The sequence below is a fragment of the Schistocerca piceifrons genome, chromosome 7, assembly GCF_021461385.2.
Source record: "Schistocerca piceifrons isolate TAMUIC-IGC-003096 chromosome 7, iqSchPice1.1, whole genome shotgun sequence".
Lineage (NCBI taxonomy): Eukaryota > Metazoa > Arthropoda > Insecta > Orthoptera > Acrididae > Schistocerca > Schistocerca piceifrons.
In genome coordinates, this window is record NC_060144.1 from 561,998,980 (window position 1) to 562,021,511 (window position 22,532).

Below are 22,532 nucleotides of genomic sequence, written 5' to 3' on the forward strand. Positions count from 1 at the left end.
AGTTCCAGACAGTGTGTTCTATGGTGCGATCAATACCAAGTCAGTAAATATGATGTCACCACAATGAGAAGTGTGGAGGAGCTTCAGTATAAGGGGATGGAGTGTGGAAGGAACTACCACCTGACATACAAAATCATCTGTAGCTGACAAAATGATGCCATTGGTGATGTTAGCCTGAGCTATAAGGAAAAATAGGTGTGCCATTCTGAGTTGGTTCCCTTAGACAGGTGTTCTGGCCAAACCCACCATACAGCAGATAACCCATTGGGGGTAGCGGATCATGGCCCATTTCAGCTGCTTCATGTGCTGTAATCAGGAATTTGTCAAGGATGTGTTGCTGATTTGCATCTAAGGCAAAACACGATGCTTCGTGTTTACCAAACTCTGCATCTGGACTGCATGGCAAGTGGGAAAGTGCAGCAGTGTTTGAATGCTACATGGTGGGCCGATTATTTAATGGATATTGCAGGTACACATATTAGGGAAGATGCCCAGTGTTACAGCTGCAGTACCCTCCTATCAGGAAGGGAAGTGACGGGCTTGTGGTTGGTGATTGGACAGAACTTAGTACCAAAGAGGTACCATGTACAATAGCCAGTACCTCCTTCTCAGTATGTGAGTAATTCCTCTGTGCTGTGTTTAGTGTTTTGGGTGGAAATGCAGTGTGCTGTTCTGTGTTGTTGATGTATTTGTGGGACAGCACAGCACCAACACCACAGTCTGAAGCATCAGTGGCAAGCATTAAAACATTTGCTGGTTGCTAAACAGGGGGCTGACCTAAGGCACTTTTTAAGTTACAAGGAGGCCATCTGGTATACTTCTGACCACTCATTTGATTAAGTGAGTGGGAAATCTGGGTCATATTGGGAATAAACTTCGCATAATAATTTACTTTGCCAAGGAACAGTTGTAGTTCTGAGAGATTCTAAGAAGCTGGTAAGTTATTGATTGCATCAGCTAATTGGGACCAAGGTCCATTCCTCAGTTTCTGGCCTGACCATAGAAGATGGTGTCATAGTGGACCCTATTGGTATCTCCAACACCTTGGGGCACTATTTTGTGGAGGTTTCGAGCTCCACCCACTATCACCCCAGCTTCCTTCCTTGGAAACATGTGGAGGAGGCTCGGGTGATACCCTTTTTCTTTCAGCATCATGAATGATACAGTGCTGCCTTTACTGTGAGGGAGCTAGATCATGCTCTCACTTCATCCCCATCTTTCACCCCAGGGCCAGACAGCGTTCAGATTCAGATGTTGCAGCACCTTCCTCTTGTGGGAAAGCACTTGTTCCTTCATATGTACAATTGCATTTGGGCAGATAGTAAGTTTCCCAGATTCTGGCGTGAAGCCACTGTGAAACCCGAAGCTTGTTAGGATGAACACCTTACTTGTAGCTTCCTCCCCATTTCTCTCACCAGCTGTGCTTGCAAGGGGGCAGAACATATGATTCATGGGTCGCTAGTATGATGGCTCAAACCTTGCAATCTGCTGACCACTGTACAGTGTGGATTTTGAGCACACCATTCTGAGTGGCCCATCTCACCACTTTGTCAACCCTTGTCATGAACAGTTTTCTGCAGAAATATCACACTGCAGCTGAGTTTTTTGATTTAGAGAAAGCCTATGGCATTTGCTGGAGGACTGATATCCTGTGTACTCTCTACACATGGGGCTTCTGAGGCCACTTTCCCCATTTCCATCAGGAATTTTTAAAAGACAGAGTTTTCAAGGTAAGTGTGGGTTTGGCCTTGTTGGACACCTTTATCCAGGAGAACGAGCCGCCCAGTACATCCGGGGACACAGGCTTTTTAATTGTGTCATGTACCGTAATTCTCTCAGTGCTCTTCAGAGTCTCTGTGTACTGTACACAGTCCATCCTTTACTGCAACGGGTCCAAGAAAGCTCCACATGCTGGCTGTTGAGGGAGCCACTGTGATGTCCATATAGGTTCCTCGTCAAGTCGGTCGGATGGGAAATGAGGCTGCTGACACTGCTGCCGAGGCTGCAGTCCCTCTACCTCGGTCCACTAGCTCTTCCATTCCTGCGGATGATCTCCATGTTGCCATCTGTCAGCAGGTGGTGTTATTTTGGCATCATCACTGGTCTTCTCTTCATGGGAACAAGCTTTGAGGAATTAAACTTTACCAATGGCTTAGCCAACCTCCTCTTGGCCCTCTAAGGAGATCATTCTATCTAAGTTACATGTTGGGTGCTGTCTTTTTAGCCATCGCCATTTGTTAAGTGGTGACTCCCACCACTTTGGGCTCATTGTCATCAACCTTTGGTAGTTATCCATTTCCTGACTGAATGCCCTTTTTAAACCACTTACATTCTAATGTATGTTTGCCGTCAGAGTTATTGGCTGTTGTAGCAAATGACACACGGGGTGTCAACAGTGATCTACTTTTTAACCTGTCATAGCAATATGGCAAAGGACATTTCATCTTTGTTTTGGAACCCCTGCTGTCTGTACTGCATATTTTGTGGAAGAAGTCCTTGTTTTTTGCTCTCTTTGCTTCCATTGATTGGGCTTAATGTGTTGTCACTTTTAACTTTTCTTGTGTTAGTGTTCTAAGCTTATGATGTGGATACTTATGACCTCAGTTGTTTTTGCGCCCTAAAAAAAGGTCTTACTACATGTTGTACACATGGCTTTGAACTGCTTAATTGCACTTGATGCCAAGAATGGTGCATTCATTTTCCACTTTGAATTATATACACACAAACACTTTTTAGTTATCAAGATGCTTCCCGATTTAGTCCTATTTGTTTTCCACTATCTTCTTGTGAATCTTTTTTTCTTTCTGAAACTTCCATTATCACTTACAACCACAGATTACAGCAGATTAAATTAATGTTTGTAAAGTAGCTTACAAATACAACAACTGAACCAACAGTCAAAAAGCTGAGATGAGGAACGTAAGATGATCGATTATCTGAAATCTGAATATATGTGTGAAAAATAATGAAAAATAATCTAAAACATGTGGTGCAGGACAAGCCCAGTCTTGCTCAGGACAATTTAAAATGTATCAAAATGCGGGACTGTCCCTTGAAGTTCAGGACAGATGGTCACCCTACATTACCATGAAGTTAAATGCTAACAAGAACTGTTCATCTCTGTTGTTTTAGAATTACATTTATACAGTTGTTAAAAATGTGTGATGGCAAGGGATGAACTTGTTGTACTCCAAAATTTATTGATTTCCATACAGAAATTTATGTTCTTAATTTTACTGAAACCATATTTTCTCTGTTGTTGTTGTTGTTGTTGTGGTCTTCAGTCCTGAGACTGGTTTGATGCAGCTCTCCATGCTACTCTATCCTGTGCAAGCTTTTTCATCTCCCAGTACCTACTGCAACCTACATCCTTCTGAATCTGCTTAGTGTATTCATCTCTTGGTCTCCCTCTACGATTTTTACCCTCCACGCTGCCCTCCAATACTAAATTGGTGATCCCTTGATGCCTCAGAACATGTCCTACCAACCGATCCCTTCTTCTGGTCAAGTTGTGCCACAAACTTCTCTTCTCCCCAATTCTATTCAATACTTCCTCATTAGTTATGTGATCTACCCATCTAATCTTCAGCATTCTTCTGTAGCACCACATTTCAAAAGCTTCTATTCTCTTCTTGTCCAAACTATTTATCGTCCATGTTTCACTTCCATACATGGCTACACTCCATACGAATACTTTCAGGAATGACTTCCTGACACTTAAATCTATACTCGATGTTAACAAATTTCTCTTCTTCAGAAACGCTTTCCTTGCCATTGCCAGCCTACATTTTATATCCTCTCTACTTCGACCATCATCAGTTATTTTGCTCCCCAAATAGCAGAACTCCTTTACTACTTTAAGTGCCTCATTTCCTAATCTAATTCCCTCAGCATCACCCGACTTAATTAGACTACATTCCATTATCCTTGTTTTGCTTTTGTTGATGTTCATCTTATATCCTCCTTTCAAGACACTGTCCATTCCATTCAATTGCTCTTCCAAGTCCTTTGCTGTCTCTGACAGAATTACAATGTCATCGGCGAACCTCAAAGTTTTTATTTCTTCTCCATGAATTTTAATACCTACTCCGAATTTTTTTTTTTGCTTCCTTTACTGCTTGCTCAATATACAGATTGAACAACATCGAGGAGAGGCTACAACCCTGTCTTACTCCCTTCCCAACCACTGCTTCCCTTTCATGTCCCTCGACTCTTATAACTGCCATCTGGTTTCTGTACAAATTGTAAATAGCCTTTCGCTCCCTGTATTTTACCCCTGCCACCTTTAGAATTTGAAAGAGAGTATTCCAGTCAACATTGTCAAAAGCTTTCTCTAAGTCTACAAATGCTAGAAACGTAGGTTTGCCTTTCCTTAATCTTTCTTCTAAGATAAGTCGTAAGGTCAGTATTGCCTCACGTGTTCCAGTGTTTCTACGGAATCCAAACTGATCTTCCCCGAGGTTGGCTTCTACTAGTTTTTCCATTCGTCTGTAAAGAATTCGTGTTAGTATTTTGCAGCTGTGACTTATTAAGCTGATAGTTCGGTAATTTTCACATCTGTCAACACCTGCTTTCTTTGGGATTGGAATTATTATGTTCTTCTTGAAGTCTGAGGGTATTTCGCCTGTTTCATACATCTTGCTCACCAGATGGTAGAGTTTTGTCAGGACTGGCTCTCCCACGGCCGTCAGTAGTTCCAATGGAATATTGTCTACTCCGGGGGCCTTGTTTCGACTCAGGTCTTTCAGTGCTCTGTCAAACTCTTCACGCAGCATCATATCTCCCATTTCATCTTCATCTACATCCTCTTCCATTTCCATAATATTGTCCTCAAGTACATCGCCCTTGTATAGACCCTCTATATACTCCTTCCACCTTTCTGCTTTCCCTTCTTTGCTTAGAACTGGGTTTCCATCTGAGCTCTTGATATTCATACAAGTCGTTCTCTTATCTCCAAAGGCCTCTTTAATTTTCCTGTAGGCGGTATCTATCTTACCCCTAGTGAGATAGGCCTCTACATCCTTACATTTGTCCTCTAGCCATCCCTGCTTAGCCATTTTGCACTTCCTGTCGATCTCATTTTTGAGACGTTTGTATTCCTTTTTGCCTGTTTCACTTACTGCATTTTTATATTTTCTCCTTTCATCAATTAAATTCAGTATTTCTTCTGTTACCCAAGGATTTCTACTAGCCCTCGTCTTTTTACCTACTTGATCCTCTGCTGCCTTCACTACTTCATCCCTCAAAGCTACCCATTCTTCTTCTACTGTATTTATTTCCCCCATTCCTGTCAATTGCCCCCTTATGCTCTCCCTGAATCTCTGTACAACCTCTGGTTCTTTTAGTTTATCCAGGTCCCATCTCCTTAAATTCCCACCTTTTTGCAGTTTCTTCCGTTTTAATCTACAGGTCATAACCAATAGATTGTGGTCAGAGTCCACATCTGCCCCTGGAAATGTCTTACAATTTAAAACCTGGTTCCTAAATCTCTGTCTTACCATTATATAATCTATCTGATACCTTTTAGTATCTCCAGGGTTCTTCCATGTATACAACCTTCTTTCATGATTCTTAAACCAAGTGTTAGTTATGATTATGTTGTGCTCTGTGCAAAATTCTACAAGGCGGCTTCCTCTTTCATTTCTGTCCCCCAATCCATATTCACCTACTATGTTTCCTTCTCTCCCTTTTCCTACACTCGAATTCCAGTCACCCATGACTATTAAATTTTCGTCTCCCTTCACAATCTGAATAATTTCTTTTATTTCATCATACATTTCTTCAATTTCTTCGTCATCTGCAGAGCTAGTTGGCATATAAACTTGTACTACTGTAGTAGGTGTGGGCTTCGTATCTATCTTGGCCACAATAATGCGTTCACTATGCTGTTTGTAGTAGCTTACCCGCATTCCTATTTTCCTATTCATTATTAAACCTACTCCTGCATTACCCCTATTTGATTTTGTGTTTATAACCCTGTAGTCACCTGACCAGAAGTCTTGTTCCTCCTGCCACCGAACTTCACTAATTCCCACTATATCTAACTTCAACCTATCCATTTCCCTTTTTAAATTTTCTAACCTACCTGCCCGATTAAGGGATCTGACATTCCACGCTCCGATCCGTAGAACGCCAGTTTTCTTTCTCCTGATAACGACATCCTCTTGAGTAGTCCCCGCCCGGAGATCCGAATGGGGGACTATTTTACCTCCGGAATATTTTACCCAAGAGGACGCCATCATCATGTAATCATACAGTAAAGCTGCATGCCCTCGGGAAAAATTACGGCTGTAGTTTCCCCTTGCTTTCAGCCGTCCGCAGTACCAGCACAGCAAGGCCGTTTTGGTTATTGTTACAAGGCCAGATCAGTCAATCATCCAGACTGTTGCCCTTGCAACTACTGAAAAGGCTGCTGCCCCTCTTCAGGAACCACACGTTTGTCTGGCCTCTCAACAGATACCCCTCCGTTGTGGTTGCACCTACGGTACGGCTATCTGTATCGCTGAGGCACGCAAGCCTCCCCACCAACGGCAAGGTCCATGGTTGTAATTGTAATTAGATGTCTGGTTCTCTGCTAAAATTTCAGTAAGCTCTTTTTCTGTCTAAATGATCAGATGCTTTCTTTTATTTGGTAAATGCAATTTGTGTTTCCTTACTACATTTTTTATGGTTGCAGTTAAAAATTTTAGAGTAAATTAAATGATCAGCACAAGACAATCTTGCACGTAACAGGTTTTTATGCAGTGAATCAGTGGTGCAGAACAGTTTATACAGCCATATATGGGCTAACAGGAAAGTAATTTAATAAAACTCTTCAATTTAGCGGACACTTTCTTAAATGCCACATGTAAACATTGATATGAGTTTCTGTGGGATATTAACTGAGATAAGTATCTACTTTGTGGAAAGAAAGTAGTTTGTACATTGATGTTTTCCATTTTAAAGAGTTAAAGGGATGATATTGATGATTATTTGGTCAGGGAGTTTAATATTGCATCGTTGTTTTCTCACCACTAGTTAAGATATCTTCATCTTTTTGTTGTGCCTTTGCCCTGCATCAGCACAGGGTCAACATAGTTATTAATGGATTTGTCACAGTTAATTTAAGTGGTGGTTGGATGCCCTTCCTGCTGCCACCCCATTACCCCCCACCCCCCCACCCCCCCCGCCCTCATATGTGTACCCTAACTGTGTGCATATCGTGTTAGTCATGTGAAAGTGACTGAAAGTTTTCTAAATGTTTGTGGATCATGTAATTGAGGTGGGACTTGGGCACCACCCCAAGATTCACCTGGTATATGTGTGAAATTGTCTAAAACCCACATGCAGGCTGGTGGCACACTGAACCTCTCCATTAATCCTCTGGACAGATTCGATCTGGGGCTGGCACACCTCCCTATTCTGGAAGTGGTGCTCTAACACACATGGCTTTCTGGGCAGGTGTTAGTTAAAATATGCATCTGTATAAGTGTGTTGTAACCATAACTGCTTATTTATTAACTTGTATAGAGCATATCATTTTTGAAATTGAGGTACAAATAATCATGCTTTAATATATTGAGCTACAACTAAATGAAGGATTCATGAAGGCTTATATAAGTATAACAGTTTTAAATATGTTCCTGATCATGCTCTTGTCACAATTTCCCTTTTGGTACAGAGCAGACCGTGACCACGATGAACGCCTAACGCTTTTGGAGCTGTCCGACTGGATTGATATTCGCATCCGGGAGCATATCGACCAGGCCTTACTAGAAAATGAGATACTTTTCACTGCCATAGACATAAAACCCAGGGATGGTAAGGATGTCCAGTTACTGTTCAATCTTGAAATTATTTACATAGTGTGTGCTTCTGTCAGGCCACAGTAGTTTGTTAGAACTGGCATTCTACTGAGAAGCTATTTATGTACTGAGGCTGTTTTTGTACTCTCTCTTTTTTATCAGTCTTACCAGTGGTTGATAACTTAACTACCATTTACTTCCTATTTATGGTTTGATATAAATTTTCCATTTTATTCTAGTATGACTTTTCTCATTACAGAAGTTATTTGTTTTTGCATGTAATTCTCAGAGCACAGGTCACACAGATTATGACTTAATTTCTATATAATTTTAAAGCCTAATCTTTCTTATAACTTGATATGTATTTATTATTTCATGTGTCTTATTTAACAGGCTGCTCCTATTATGCTGACCATTATAAAAAGAGCAGCACCAGAAGGACCAGACCAATCCATCGCCAACTGTGTGGGTATGCCAGTGATCACTTTGCCATGCTGGCCAGTAAAACAGTGGGTAGTGTCACTAGAGCATCACCTGCAAATGCACTATGCCCAGGGCACATGTTTGTCAGCAGTATATCCAGCTAGACAAGTTCAAAAGGGGCCACATCATGTGGCTGCAGGAGGCTGGATGGTCCTATCATCATATTGTGCTGCCACATCAGTTGTATAGACAACCAGTTGTCCGTTGTTGGCAACATTGGATACAAGAAGGCATGCATGCATGACATGAAGGATCTTTTTCGTCCAATATGCCCCACGGGGAGGGAGGACCGATGGATTGCATGCCATGCATGAACAGATCCAAACACAATGGTAGGAGTCATTCAGTGGGCTGTCCCGCCTTCTCTGCGACATACTATAAATGTTAATACTATTGCCAAGTGGTTGCATGATGCAGAGCTTGCCACACACTGACTATTACGTCGTCTACCACTCAAACTCACGCAGTGTCCTGCCCAGTTCGCCATGTGTCAGCAGTAATGGACAGGGGGTCCTGCAGACTGGCAATGGGCCATCTTCAGTGACGTGTCCCACTTCTGCCTTGGAGGCAGTGACCACTGGATCCGTGTCTCGAGGCATAGTAGAGAGCACCGTGAAGATCGGTTTGTGGGCTCTCATCACACATCCCACAAGCCTGGTGTGATGGTGTGGGGAGCAGTACCCTATAGTGCCCTTTCACCATTAATGTTCCTAATGGGCTCCCTGACTGCTGCATATGTGTGGAAGAGGCAATTGGTGGGTCTGCATGCCCATGCCTTCTTTGAACAGGACAATGCTTGTCCTCATGCCGCTTCCACCTTCCAAACATACCGTGCTGCTATTGATACTCTGCCGCTATTGATACTCTGTCGCAGCCAACGGCATTGGCCCCTCTTCCTGATCGGTAATGTGTGGGATACCGTGGAATGCGTCATTAGGAATCCACTTCCACCCACCAGTTTACAGGAGCTGCATGCTCAGTTGCAAGCAGAATAGGATGTAATATCACAGGACTTCATCTGAGACTTATACCGCTTCATGCCGAATCTGAATGTATGGATGCTTATACTCACAGCCATGGGTTTCCAGCACCTTAGTAACATGTATGTTTTGTGGCTGTGGACCATAATACATGTTAGTCCTTCAGGATTGCAAGTGTATTTCATATGTATCGTATCATCTTCCTGTCTGCCAACAATAACCACAATTTGCCCTGTCCTTCTGGATGCGGAGCCTTTTATGAGGATCAGTGTAATAGTGGATACCCTGCATTTTTGAATTTATTCTGTAAAACTGTCAAAGAGCAACAGCCAGTTGCCTAGGAGGAATGAATGTCTGCAGTGGTCATTTTGTGTAGTATCATGCTTGTATTCCCCATGTTGAAGTAGTCAAAGTTCTTCATATAGTGTTGTTTTCTGTATTTTGTGTTTCAGTTCCTGTGAAAGTAAACAATTCTGATTGTACGTGTAATGACCAGTGATTCAGTTCTCAGTTTGAAAAGGCATACTAGCCTCTAGTGTAGATAAACTCCAACAATTAATGGAAGAACATCATAGAGCAAATTTGCAATTACACCTGCTAGTCAATTCTAATAAGGCTAAAATAATGTATAACCGACACAAGAAATGAAAGTAGTACACATTAACACTGATGTCATAGAACCAGTTGATGAGTTTTCAGTTTTAGGTCAGCCAGTGAGAAATACTGACTGAGGCAAGAACAGGCCAAAGGGCCTAATTCCTGTAAGAATAATAATGGTGCTGGTGGTGGTGATGGTGATGGCGACAATAGTTGTAGTTATAGTTTATTTTTTGTCCATTGTAGTTTTACAATGATTTTAGACATATTATGTTGCAAATTTATACAGAAATAAACAAATTTCATGGAAATTTGTCATTTGATGGATGAAATAATTCTGTAGTAATGTTTACTGATAATATTTTTACTCAGTTATATATGATAGCCTGCAATGATTTATGCAACAGTCTAGCACACATAGGGAAAGCTACAATCTAACTGTTTTTTGTCATACTGCTAATAATAATAAATAATACATTTAGAAGAACTGAAGACTAATTTTTTAGTTCATTTATGTTAAACTCACTTCATAGAAATATTAGGACATTTATAGATTATTGAAACACTACATCTTAGTTTGTATGTTTTCTTCTGTATTTTCAGCACTACACTTTGTTTTCCTTTCCCTTCTTTCATGAAAATTTGACATTCCAACTTATATTTATCCTAAGGATTTGCCAACATCAGAGATGAGGTTTTCTTTGAGTTTTCTTTTGAAGGTGCACAGATCCTTTATGCTCTTGATGCTGCATGGTAGTCTGTTATAAAATAAGCTTCCTGCAATTATAGGATCCCTTCCTGTCATTTTCAATCTTTTGCTGCAGATTTGGTAATTTTCTATGCTTCTTGTGTTGTGGCCATGAAAGTCTCCATGTAGAGGTGCTGTAAAATTTACCATTAGAAGAAGTATTGTCTCATATACCGGGTGGCGCACCATAGGTCACCTGCTTGAATTTTGATCCTCTTCGTGCAGTTCATGGAAATTACACCAGACGTCGTTGCAAGTTCATCGCTTCCGTTGTGAGTTTGCCATTTCAGTCTACCATGATATTGGACAAAGAACGGTTGACTGATGCACAAAAGATGAAGATTGTGTTACTGTTCGTGGCGACGAACAGCATTACTTTGATACAGAGAAGGTTTCGTGCTCATTTCGGCTTACAGTGGGCTCCCAGCCCACAGACAATAAGCAGATTACATCAAAAATTTGAAGGTACTGGATCCGTTCTGGAGTGTCAGCGGCCACATGCACATACCATACGTTTGCCACAAAACATTGAAGCAGTTCGAGTGGCTTTGACTCATGGTCCGAGTAAATCAACAAGAGCCAGTACCAAGTTGGAAATTTCACGCTGATCTGTACAAAGAATTATTCAATCCGGCATTCGCTTGTATCCATACAAGAGGACTATGGCACATAAGCTTACTGCGAGAGATAAGGAGTGGAGACTACAGTTTGCAAGGTGGGCAATCGAGCAAGACCAAGAGGCAGTGCTACACAACACATGGTTTTCTGACGAAGCTTATTTTTAAGTGAACGGTGTTGTGAACAAACAGAATGTTCAATTCTGGGCATGAACATCCGCAAATAATCCACACGAAAGACACCCATGGGGAGAAAGTGTGCGTGTGGGTCGCAATGTCAAGCCATGGAATCATCGGTCCATTCTTCTTCAGTGCTACAGTAACCGATGAACGCTATTTACACATGCTGTGAAATCAGTTCTTTCCTCAACTCATAGCCTCATGTCTCATTGCAGACACATTGGTTCATGCAGGATGGAGCATGCAGGATGGAGCATGCCCCCATACTGCCAGTGTTGTGCTTGATTTCCTAAACGAAAGACTTGGCCTTAGGGTATTGCCAAACAGATTTACAGAACGTTATGCAGGAGGAGGAATGTGGCCGCCCCACAGCCCTGACATTAACCCTTGTGACTTCTTCCTTTGGGGGTTCCTTAAAGAGAAGGTATACCACAGAAAACCCGAAAATGCAGTGCAACTTAGGGCCATCATTGTGGAGTTATGCCGTGCCATTCCAGAATATTTGTGTTGGAGAGTCATCACAAATGCATGTGTGTGACTTGAAGAAGTTGTATATCAAAACGGCAGTCACATTGAACATGTGATTCATTAGTTTGTATTTCCAAGTTGTATTCTTTACTTCTCCATCAGTAAATTACAAATCTTGTCAACAACAAATGTGTTATTCGTGAAACAAATCAGGTGACTTACCGTGCGCCACCCTGTTTGTACAAACTTGGTACAGTTAATATTTAAATTCCTTGAATTTGTTTTTGCAGGATTCCTGAGGCATTAGTTTAGCTATGCATCTAATGGCTTTCTTTTGAAGTTTTAGGGTTCTTTGTACATGTACATCTAGGAACTTATCAAATGAAACCATAATCGTTTTAATGTCTGGTGGCTTCCTTTTAAATTCAAATTGAAAATTTCTTAGGACAGCAATGTGTAATTTCATTTCCACTTACAACTCCACACCTTGGTGTCTCTCTTGAGGTATAGTCATAGTCATTATCAGTAATAATTTAGCACCTGAAACAAAGCAAAGGGAATCGTTTGGGAAAAAAATCTACAGTAAACTTTTTGAGTTGTTTTGCATGATGTCACAAACCAGAAATATGGACATCCCATTATTTATTTATTTTTTTATTGCATTTGAAAATCAGGGAGATTTTGTGTGGACTGAGCTCAAATGTAATAGGGTATCTTGAACAGAATGGCCTCCTCCATGCCAACCAACATAGATTCTGAAAACGTCAGTCATATCAAACCCAACTCACGTTTTTCTCACATGACACCCTGAAAGCCACGGATGAAGGCAGTCTGGTAGGTGGAGTATTTCTTCGCTTCCAAAAAGCATTTGACAAAGTACCACACCACTGGTATGAACGTATGATCATGTGAGGTATCAAAACAAAAGTTGTAACTGGATGGTGTATCTCTTGGTAGGGGTTGCAGCGTGTTATCTAGGGTGGAGAGTCATTGACAGATGTTGGAGTAACTTCAGGCATGTTCCAGGGAAGTGTGTTTGGGACCCTTGCTGTTCATGTTGTGTGTTAATGATCTGGCAGACAATATTAATAATAACCTCAAACTTTTGCAGATGATGCAAAAGGTTAGCAGCTTGCTTTAAATGTTTACAAATGTGAAATTATAAATGTTACAAAACACTGAAATGTAATATACTGAAGCTACAGTATCAGCGAATCACAGTTGGGGTTAGTCAGCTCATAGAAGTATATGGTTGTAACAATTTGTAGGGATATGAGATGGAATGATCTCTTAGGCTTACTCATAAGTAAAGCAAATGGCAGATTTTGGTTCATTGGTAGAACACTAGTATAGTTCAATCACTCTGCACAAGATATAGACAATATCTCATCTCTCAGAAATTGTATGTGAGGTCTCAGAAATTGTATCTGAGGAATGCACTTTGATCCTAAAGTATTTGCACTGTGTTATTTATTACTTAAGTAAAAGCATATGTGAATTCTTGATTATTCGTACTTTTATCTTGTAATATTCAATTGCAAAGAGAATAAATCAAATGTATGTCATGAAAATGGGAATACATTACATATAAGTCTTAAATCATTTATTAAAGTTCTTTTTGAAAGTGTTTTTCAGTAAAGAACATTTGTTTCCTCAAGTAACAAGACTATTGGCCATAGTCTTACATGTTTCATTTTCCAGTGTGATAAAAATCCTATTCTTCACAGGATTGGTTAGCTGGGATGAATATCATTGGTATTTCCTTAAGCAACATGGACTCAGTCATCAGTATGCAGAGAAGCATGATGAGAAACACCACAACTTGGCACGCTCCATAAAAGGTGTGATAAAAATAATTATTTTGATTACTCACCATTTTTTGATTGAGACTGTTGTCATGTCTGAAAGATATAAAGTTGGAATTAAATTTTTAAGATCTGAAAGAGAGTAGTCATAATTAAGACTCAATCTTCATATATAAAAAGCTGTGAGTGATAACTGAGATGAAATAGTGTAGCTATCTGGTGTCCTCTCAAGTATCATGATCTGTAAGTGAAATTGCAAAAGAAAGATGTTTTGGAGTGTGAAATAATTCAGTGAAGTTGCTGTTAACAATTGTGTGTGCATGATATATTAAACGTTTATCATCAGCGCTGATATCTGTTGTTATGAAAGAGCACTTGCCTCATTCTTTCTCATCTCTCTCTCTCTCTCTCTCTCTCTCTCTCTCTATGAAAATAATTCTTCTTTCTGGTAATGTACATAAAAGTAATATAATTAAACCTTTTTGTCTTATAGTGCATACTTCATATTTTGAAAACTGTTGGCTGCTTTAATGAATAATGGCTGCTTACATACTGTAAAAACAACAGTAATTAACTATTAATTCCCACACAGTGTAAAATGAAACCCAGATGTCTGTTTAAATGCTGTGGTATCAAGGATAACAAACTGCAACAATCAGATTATTTCTTTTAAATGAGAGATAAATGATCATAATGTGACAAATCAGCTTGAAAAATTGCAGATAAGTGTCAAAAATCAGCAACAAAGCAGCACTTCACCAGGTATTGACAAAATAACAAATACTTGCAAAACTTTCAAGATAATGAGTCAAAACATTTAGTGTCTCAAGAATAAAGTGTTAGAATTAGAAGTCGCCATAAACAACTTTGTAGATATCTCTTGTATTTGTCTATCAGAACATTGGTGCAGGGTCAGTGAATTAAGTCTTATAAATATAAGCAATTTTGAATTAGCATCTCATTATTGCCACAGTGTTTGTAAAAATGGTGGAGTATGCATATACACTAGGGATGGGCTGCAGTATAAAGTTAGATCTGAAACATACCATCTAAATATCGAGAAACATTTTGAATCATGTGCCATAGAGCTAAAATCTGAGGAGAAGCGTAAAAATCTAATTGTCATATCAACATACAGGTCACCACTCAGTGACAAAAACATATTTTAAAAAAATTTGGAAGCAGTACTAAGCATTTTGTATAACAATGAAGTGAACTTATTACTATGTGGGGATCTTAACATCAACTTGTTAATTGAAAATTAAGAAAAAAGACAGCTTTTGAGTATCATAAACAGCTCTCACATAAAACTGCTTTTCACAGACCCCACTAGAATAACAGAGTCATCTTTGTCCCTACTAGATAATACCTTTACAAATATAGAAAATGATGTTACTGAGGCACAAAACGTGAACTTAGGTCTTCAGACCACAACACACTAGTAACATGCATAAATTCTTCTGTACCAGAGGTTGTTAAATACAAGTGGGAATATAAAAGGCACTTCTACCCAGAAAAGGTTAATATTTTAATCCAGTCATTAGCAAAAGAAACCTGGGAAGATGTTTACTGAAAATCATCAAATGATGAATCGTTCAATGCATTTTATAAAACTTTCATGTCCATATTTGAGATGTGTTTTCCAAAAAACTGACAAGAGTTAATGTCATGCCAAGAAACAGCAGCCAGTGGATAATACCTGCTGTCAGAGCATCCAGTCAAAAGCTAAAACTTCTCAATCAACTGAGAAAAGACAACCATGATGTACACTTTGCAGAATATGTTAAGACATATAAAAAAATGTAAGAAAGTAATTGAAACAGCCAAGACAATGCACAAAAAAGCAATATGGAATATAGTAAAAAAGGAAACAAACAAAAGTGTTAAAAAGCAAGCAAGATGATAGTGTATTAAAAGATGATCATGGTGTGTTACTCAGAAATGGTACTCTAGCAAATTACATAAATCACTATTTCATTAGCACTCCAGTCAATCTGAGTAAAAATTTTGCTAGTAATAGTGGTACCACAATTCAAAGAGAGCAAAGTGGTAATTCAATATTGCTATGTCCCACAAATAAATTAGAATTTCTTAAGATAACAAAAACAATGAAGAATAAAAGTCCTATGGAATTGATGAGGTACCAGGTTCAGTCGTAATTAAATGTGCTAATGTCATAGCAGATCCACTCTCACATATCACAAACATTTCATTAACAGAAGGGGCATTCCCACTAAGATTAAAAATTTCAAAAATAAAACCATTATAGAAAGTGGGAAACTATAGACCAATAGCTTTTCTATCTGTATTTTCAAAACTAATAGAGACCGTCATGAAAAATATAATTACAAATTACCTCCAAAAATTCAGTCTCTTGTCTGTAACATGGTTTTCGCAAAGGCATGAGTACAGAAACAGCAATTACCCAATTCATCAAAAACATTGTAATAGGACTTGACAGTAATAACAATACAGTAGGAATAAACTTGGACTTATTGAAGGCATTCGATACTGTTGATCATGATATCTTGCTAGACAAAGTAGAAGCTATAGGTATATAAGGAGTTGCATTAAAATGATTTCAGTCATATCTCCACAATATAAAACAGGTAGTAGAAATTACCTCAGCAAACAATAAAAACCAAAGCATTGTGTACAGATCCGACATGCAGACTGTACCAATCGGAGTACCTCAGGACAGCGTTCTAGGACTTCTCTTATTTCTTATATATATTAATGATATCAAGATCCGAATCAGTGGTATGCACATAACTTTGTTTGCTGATGACACAAATATTGTTGTAACAGACATAAATAGGGTATTGCTAACATCTGCAATCAGAATTTTGGAATATGTACAAAACTGGTTTGAACAGAACAGGCTAACCTTAAATATTTCCAAAACTAATTATATACATTACAGGAAAACAAAGTCGCATCATGATGTGAACCTCAAAATTCAAAATAAACAAATTGAAAGGGTAGCTGCCACAAAATTCTTAGGTGTGCAGATTGATGAAAATCTCTACCTCACTAACAGGTTGAGCTCTGCTTGCTTTGCGTTACACATAATTAGGAATGTGTGTCATAGAGAGTGTAGCAGAACTGTCTACTTTGCTTACATCCATTCTGCTATAACCTATGGCCTAACCCTTTTGGGTCATAATAATGCAAACATGAAAACCACCTTCACCTTACAAAACGAGCTGTTAGAATAATTTCAAACAGTAAAAGGCTGACACCTTCCAAACAGTTATTTCAACATCTAAATATTCTACCCTTACCATGCCTCCATATAAAAAGCGTTGTTAATATAAAAATGAACATTGATAATTATAAAATCAACTCAGATCTTCACTCATACAATAAAAGAATGTGCAATGACATCCACATAAAAAGAGTAAACAAGTCTTCAACACAAAAACAAACCAACATTCAGGGTACTATTTTGTACAACAAACTTCCAACTCAGCTAAAAGAAATAAAAACATTGTCTACATTCAGGAAGCAATATTTAAATTCTTAATGACCACTTGCTATTATAATATAAATGAATATCTGCAGTAATCTTGTAGCAAGTAACTACATTCATTTACTATGTGTTAGTAGTACTATAAATCAAATGCTTGCCACAGCCCCAATGTTAATTTTTCTGAACAAAACTGTCAAATCAATTATTTACTTGTAATGTATTTCATGTAAAAGATCCTTCTCATACTTTTATATTATTACAGTAATCAAAGTTGTATTGCCCAAAAATATTGTGATGTGTACAATGATCCACTGTATTATGTAAGAAACTGTACATCCTTATCTCATTTTGCTATACTATATTCTTTGATGAAATCCATGCAATGCACATTGTCACTGGATTAATAAACTACTACGACTACTACTACTACTACTACTACTATTTCTATTTAAGATGTAGAGGCCAATGGATTCATTCACCACATTTTAACCTTAAAGCTTAAGGATATGTGTCATATGATAATGAAAAGTTCTGGTAGAATTAAATAATTTAGGATTAAAGGTAACTGATAAATGACATTATTTGTATATATAGACAAGGACAAGGCTACTTGTTTTTTATATTTTTATTTTTCTGGAGCAGTATTGAACTATCCATTCATCATCAGCATTCTTGTATTTTATTTTTGCACCCCCATGCAATTTTTGCAAATGTTTATAGAGATATTGTATTAATTTTACCTGGTTTCCAGCACATCTTTGTAATGGTATAAATGAAGCTAAGTGTGCTGTATCTATTATACAGCTGTATATATTATGCAGCATGCTTAGCCTCATGTATACCATTACAAAGATGTGCTGGAAACCAGATAAAATTAATAGAATGTCTCCATAAATACCTGAAAAAATTCTGTGAGGGCATAAAAGTAAAATACACAAATACTGACAATGAGCAGGTAGCTCGATACTGGTCCAGAAAAATAAAAATATAAAAAACAAGTAGCCTTGTTCGTGTTTACATATATGAATAACATCATTTATCAACTTCATGAAGGCTGCAGGACACCTTGAGTACGAAACATCAGTAAAGGAGCAACTACTGAATAATAGAGTCATTGATGGTCTCATTAACAAGGCTGAAAACTTTTCCAGCCGTTGGATGAATCCTTTTTCGAGCTACTGTGGACAAACACACACACACACACACACACACACACACACACTCATCTATATGGCTACGTCATTGTCTCAGCTGTTTACACTGTGCTAGGATTGCATTTCTGCAGCTTGAGTGGTGTGAAAGGTTGTGTTGGGTGGAGTGAGTGAGGGGAGAAGGAGACAGTGCACAGGAGACAGTTAGGGAAGGATTGCTGATGGCTATGATGGTTGGGAGGGAGGCAGCTGATGCACAGGTTAGGAATGTTGGAGGGAGAAGTAGCAGGGGTATGGCAACATGACACTGCACTGGTAAATTTTTGCATTGTACAATTACGATGACGATGATGATGATGATGACATGTCACCATGTGTAAGATTGGACTGGGATTAATTTACAGAAGAGAGGAAGAGGAGGAGATTTCAGGGACGAAGGTGTGGTTAGATGATTAGTAAAGTTTGGATCCTGGGGCAAGCTGGATGTGGGTGTGGTTCAGGGAGGTAGTGGAAATTTATGCCAGGAGGATTATGGGAACAAACCATGTTGCAAGGACAACACTTGTCAATGTAATTTGGAGAAGCTGATGATGGGGACAAGGAACCAGATGGTGCAAGTTGTGAAGCAGAAATTGAAACCAAGCATGCTACACTCAGCAGCATATTCTGCCTGTGGGTGGTCAGCTCTGTTCTTGGCCACAGTTGAAGGTGGCCTTTTATTCATGTGGACAGTTGACTGGTGGCCTTACCCACTTAAAATGCTGTGCAGAAATTCAGTGGAGATTGTATACATCATGACTGCTTTCACAAGGACATTCCTTTGATTGGACTGGTGTAGGATGTGCTGGGTGGGTGTATTGGACAGGTTGTGCACATGGCTGTGCCCTAAGCATGGACTAGAATGTTGCATAGGTTGGCTGGGTAGTGGAATGCCACTTTAGGAGAGGTGGCAAGGATTGTGGATAGGATATTCTGCATTTCTGGGCAGAATGATAAATAGTCGAAGACCTGGTGAAGGAAGTGGTTCAACTTTCCAGTCCGGCATGATACTGGGTGATAAGAGGGATGTTTGTGAAGTTGATGTGGTATGGGAAATCTATCTGCATACAAGGTTTGGGTGATAGTGCCCACCTCTGCATATGTTAGTGAGACCTTCTACATACTGGTAAGGGAATCCATGTTACTACAGACATGTTGACCCCAAAAGTTCATACTATATTGGAGTGATTTTTTGTTGTGGAAGGGATGAAAGCTGGATGGAACCACCAGAGAGGTGGAGTCAGCGGCTTTGAAAGTAACAAATTTCAGTGATTACAAAATCGAGTCAAATTTACAAAGAATTTGCCAGTATGAGCCCTCTTGTCAGTATGACATTGCAGCCGATCTGGCCTGGGTGTGTGCACTAACTCAGCTGGGGAGGGTGTAATAAAGCCATTGTATCCAAGCCTGAGGCAAGCCAGCAAACAACTGCTCTAACTGGCCCTTGATTCCTGGATACTGACACTGGGACGGAGTAGATGTGTGAGTAGGTACCACACATGTTCTATCAGGAACAGATCTGGGAATCTTGCTGGCCATGGGTGTAGCTCAGCATCATGCAGGCAGTTTGTAGAGACATGTGGCTGGTATGGATGACCATTGTCCTTTTGAAAAACAGTGCCATAATGCTATTGCATCAGAAGTAGCACATGAGGATGCAGGATGCTAATGACATACCGTTGTGCCACAAGAGTTCCCTCAGTCACTACCAGCTGCGGCCTTAAGTCATACTTGATGGCTCCTAACACCATGATGCCAGGAGTAACAAACACCACAGTACCTCTCAAAACCATTCTAAGTCACCGACATTGGTTGTCTGTGATAGTGTAGAATTTCGTTTCATCGCTTAAGACAATACAACGCCGTTCATCAACAGTCTGTGCTTCCCAGTCACGGTGCCACTCCAGACACATCCATTTGTGTCTGCAAGTGGTGATAATTCCCTAGTCTGGCTGCTGCTAGTCTCCAACTAATGGTGAGGGATGACACAGAACATTGCAGGATGTCTATTACTTGTTCCTGGATTTAAGGCACAGATGTGTAGGGGTTACAGCTTGCTTGGTTCACAATATAACAGTCCTATGGTCATTTAGAACCTTGATGATTATGCCTGTCCTCACATTCTGTGTAGCCCAACATCTGGCAAGTGTTACATATGAATGCCCCACAAATCTGGATATTGCATGACTCAACCTGTCAGCCAGCTGGAGACCCACAATGATGCCCCTTTCAAACTCAATCAGGTGCCGATAATGCTGTCTCATATGTGTATGTGGTATCTCTGTATCTGTCACTGTGGCTGTTCAACATCTGACACTGTACATGCCTGTTATATACTGTATTTACTCGAATCTAAGCCGCACCTGAAAAATGAGACTCAAAATCGAGGAAAAATAATTTTCCCGAATCTAAGCCGCACCCGAAATTTGAGACTCGAAATTCGAGGGGAGAGAAAAGTTTTAGACCGCACCTCCAAATTGAAACAAAGTTAGTCCATTGTAACGTGAGACACAATTTAGGTTGAATGGATGAAGATACAGCTATAGTAGTTTGGTTTGAGTCGTAAGTTTAGCAGTTAAGCTTTACCAGGTAGCCATTGCTATGCGTCAGGCACTCCGTCCTTATTTAGACAGGTACCCTTCCTTTTTCACCTGCTTCATCTGGTTTGAATTGATTGCTTATTTTGCTCCGATCTGATAAGTGCCGTTCTCTTTGTTATAGGTTTTTATGTCACTCTAAGCTGAAAATGCATTATTGTACTGTGTCATGCATTGTTTGTCACATTCCGATTATGAGTGTTTACGACCTGTACCTGCTCGTGGCATGGCTTTCTTTTGTGCGCGCTACCACCGCTTACAGTAAAAAAAAAAGAGAGGAGTTGTCTCATTAGCGAAACAATGGCAAGAGACTGCTATTTGTTGTTACTTACACTGCTGCTATCTTTGATAATGATCAACGAGAACCAAATAATAGACTGCGTATGATAGAAGATGTTCTGAACGAGAGTTTAGCAAAAACTTTCTCCGCTTGAAAATCTTTGCAGATGCCTCCTTAGTACATTACATTCTGCACAGAAATCAGAGTCAGCTTAGATTTAAAAATCTAGTCAGTTGCTGTGCTTCATTTCTGACTGTGTCACTATTCAGCATAAGAATGCAAATATAAACATGACATTATATGTATATTCTTCCGCGTTTGCTGTTGTCTCACTCTAGTTTCATAGTTTATTAGGCAGACGGGATGTAAATGAGATAGCAGCAAACGCGAAAGAATACATGGCATAATGTTTATAGTTGTATTATTCTTATGGTGAACAGAATACTGCATGTGATTCACGATTCACAAAAGTTCCTGTTAGCAACTGTCTCTTGTCACAGGTAGGAAAAAATTCAGAATGTAGAGTGGCCATATTGACATACATCGCAAACAGTCTTGCCAGTCTGATTTTCGTAGTAGATTTTTAGTGATGACTTCAAATGCAGAGTGTGTTGTTGTTGTTGTTGTCTTCAGTCTGTAGACTTGTTTGATGCAGCTCTCCATGCTTTTCTATCCTGTGCAATGCAGAGTAGTAACACTTATAAAATAAGGATGAAAATAACTTAGAAATTAAACGCTGAAATTTAAAACAAAATTTTATTAGGTTTGTAATGCATCTTATATGAAATGTTTAAAATATCAGTCATGATTCTGAATCACTACCACTCGATTCTTTGTTGCTCATTTCTTCATACAGAGCATCAACCTCCATACCATCTAGTGCATTGGCTCTCGAACATTTTTTAAATGCTTGTTGCACAGTCTGATTTGGGACACACTTCGATGCATTGTAAATCCATTGGTACACTTGTGACAAACAAGCGCGTTTTACAAGCCCTGTTGGTGTCAGTTGTCTGTCACTTTTCGAAAGCCAGTCTGTGTAGATGTGATAAGCTTGTCCTTAAATGGTTTATTCAAACAGACGTCAAGTGGTTGTAGAATTGACGTCATCCTGCCTGGAATTACTGCCAAGTCTGTTTCAGTTTCCTCTAATTTTCATTTTATTGCAGGTGTTGTATGGCCTGCGTACACATCTAATACCAACAGACTGTGTAAACCAAGCATTGCACCAGAATGACGATTCCACACATGCCTAATCCATTCCAGCACCATGTACTCCAAAAACCACCCAGTTTCGTTTGCTCGTACAATTAAGTTTTTGGAAACACTTC

The 22,532-nt window shown here is 39.4% G+C and overlaps 1 protein-coding gene across 3 annotated transcripts in view; it reads left to right on the forward strand.

The window, feature by feature from the left end:
• LOC124805214 (45 kDa calcium-binding protein) overlaps positions 1-22,532 on the forward strand; it is a 147,044-nt gene that overhangs the window by 43,518 nt on the left and 80,994 nt on the right. For 2 of the 3 annotated variants that reach the window (XM_047265720.1, XM_047265719.1), the window contains 2 exons: positions 7,666-7,800; positions 13,585-13,698. In XM_047265720.1, the coding sequence (XP_047121676.1) occupies positions 7,666-7,800; positions 13,585-13,698 (249 nt within the window). Of the gene's footprint in view, positions 1-7,660; positions 7,801-13,584; positions 13,699-22,532 lie in introns of all 3 variants that reach the window. The other variant, XM_047265718.1, reaches the window with a different exon arrangement.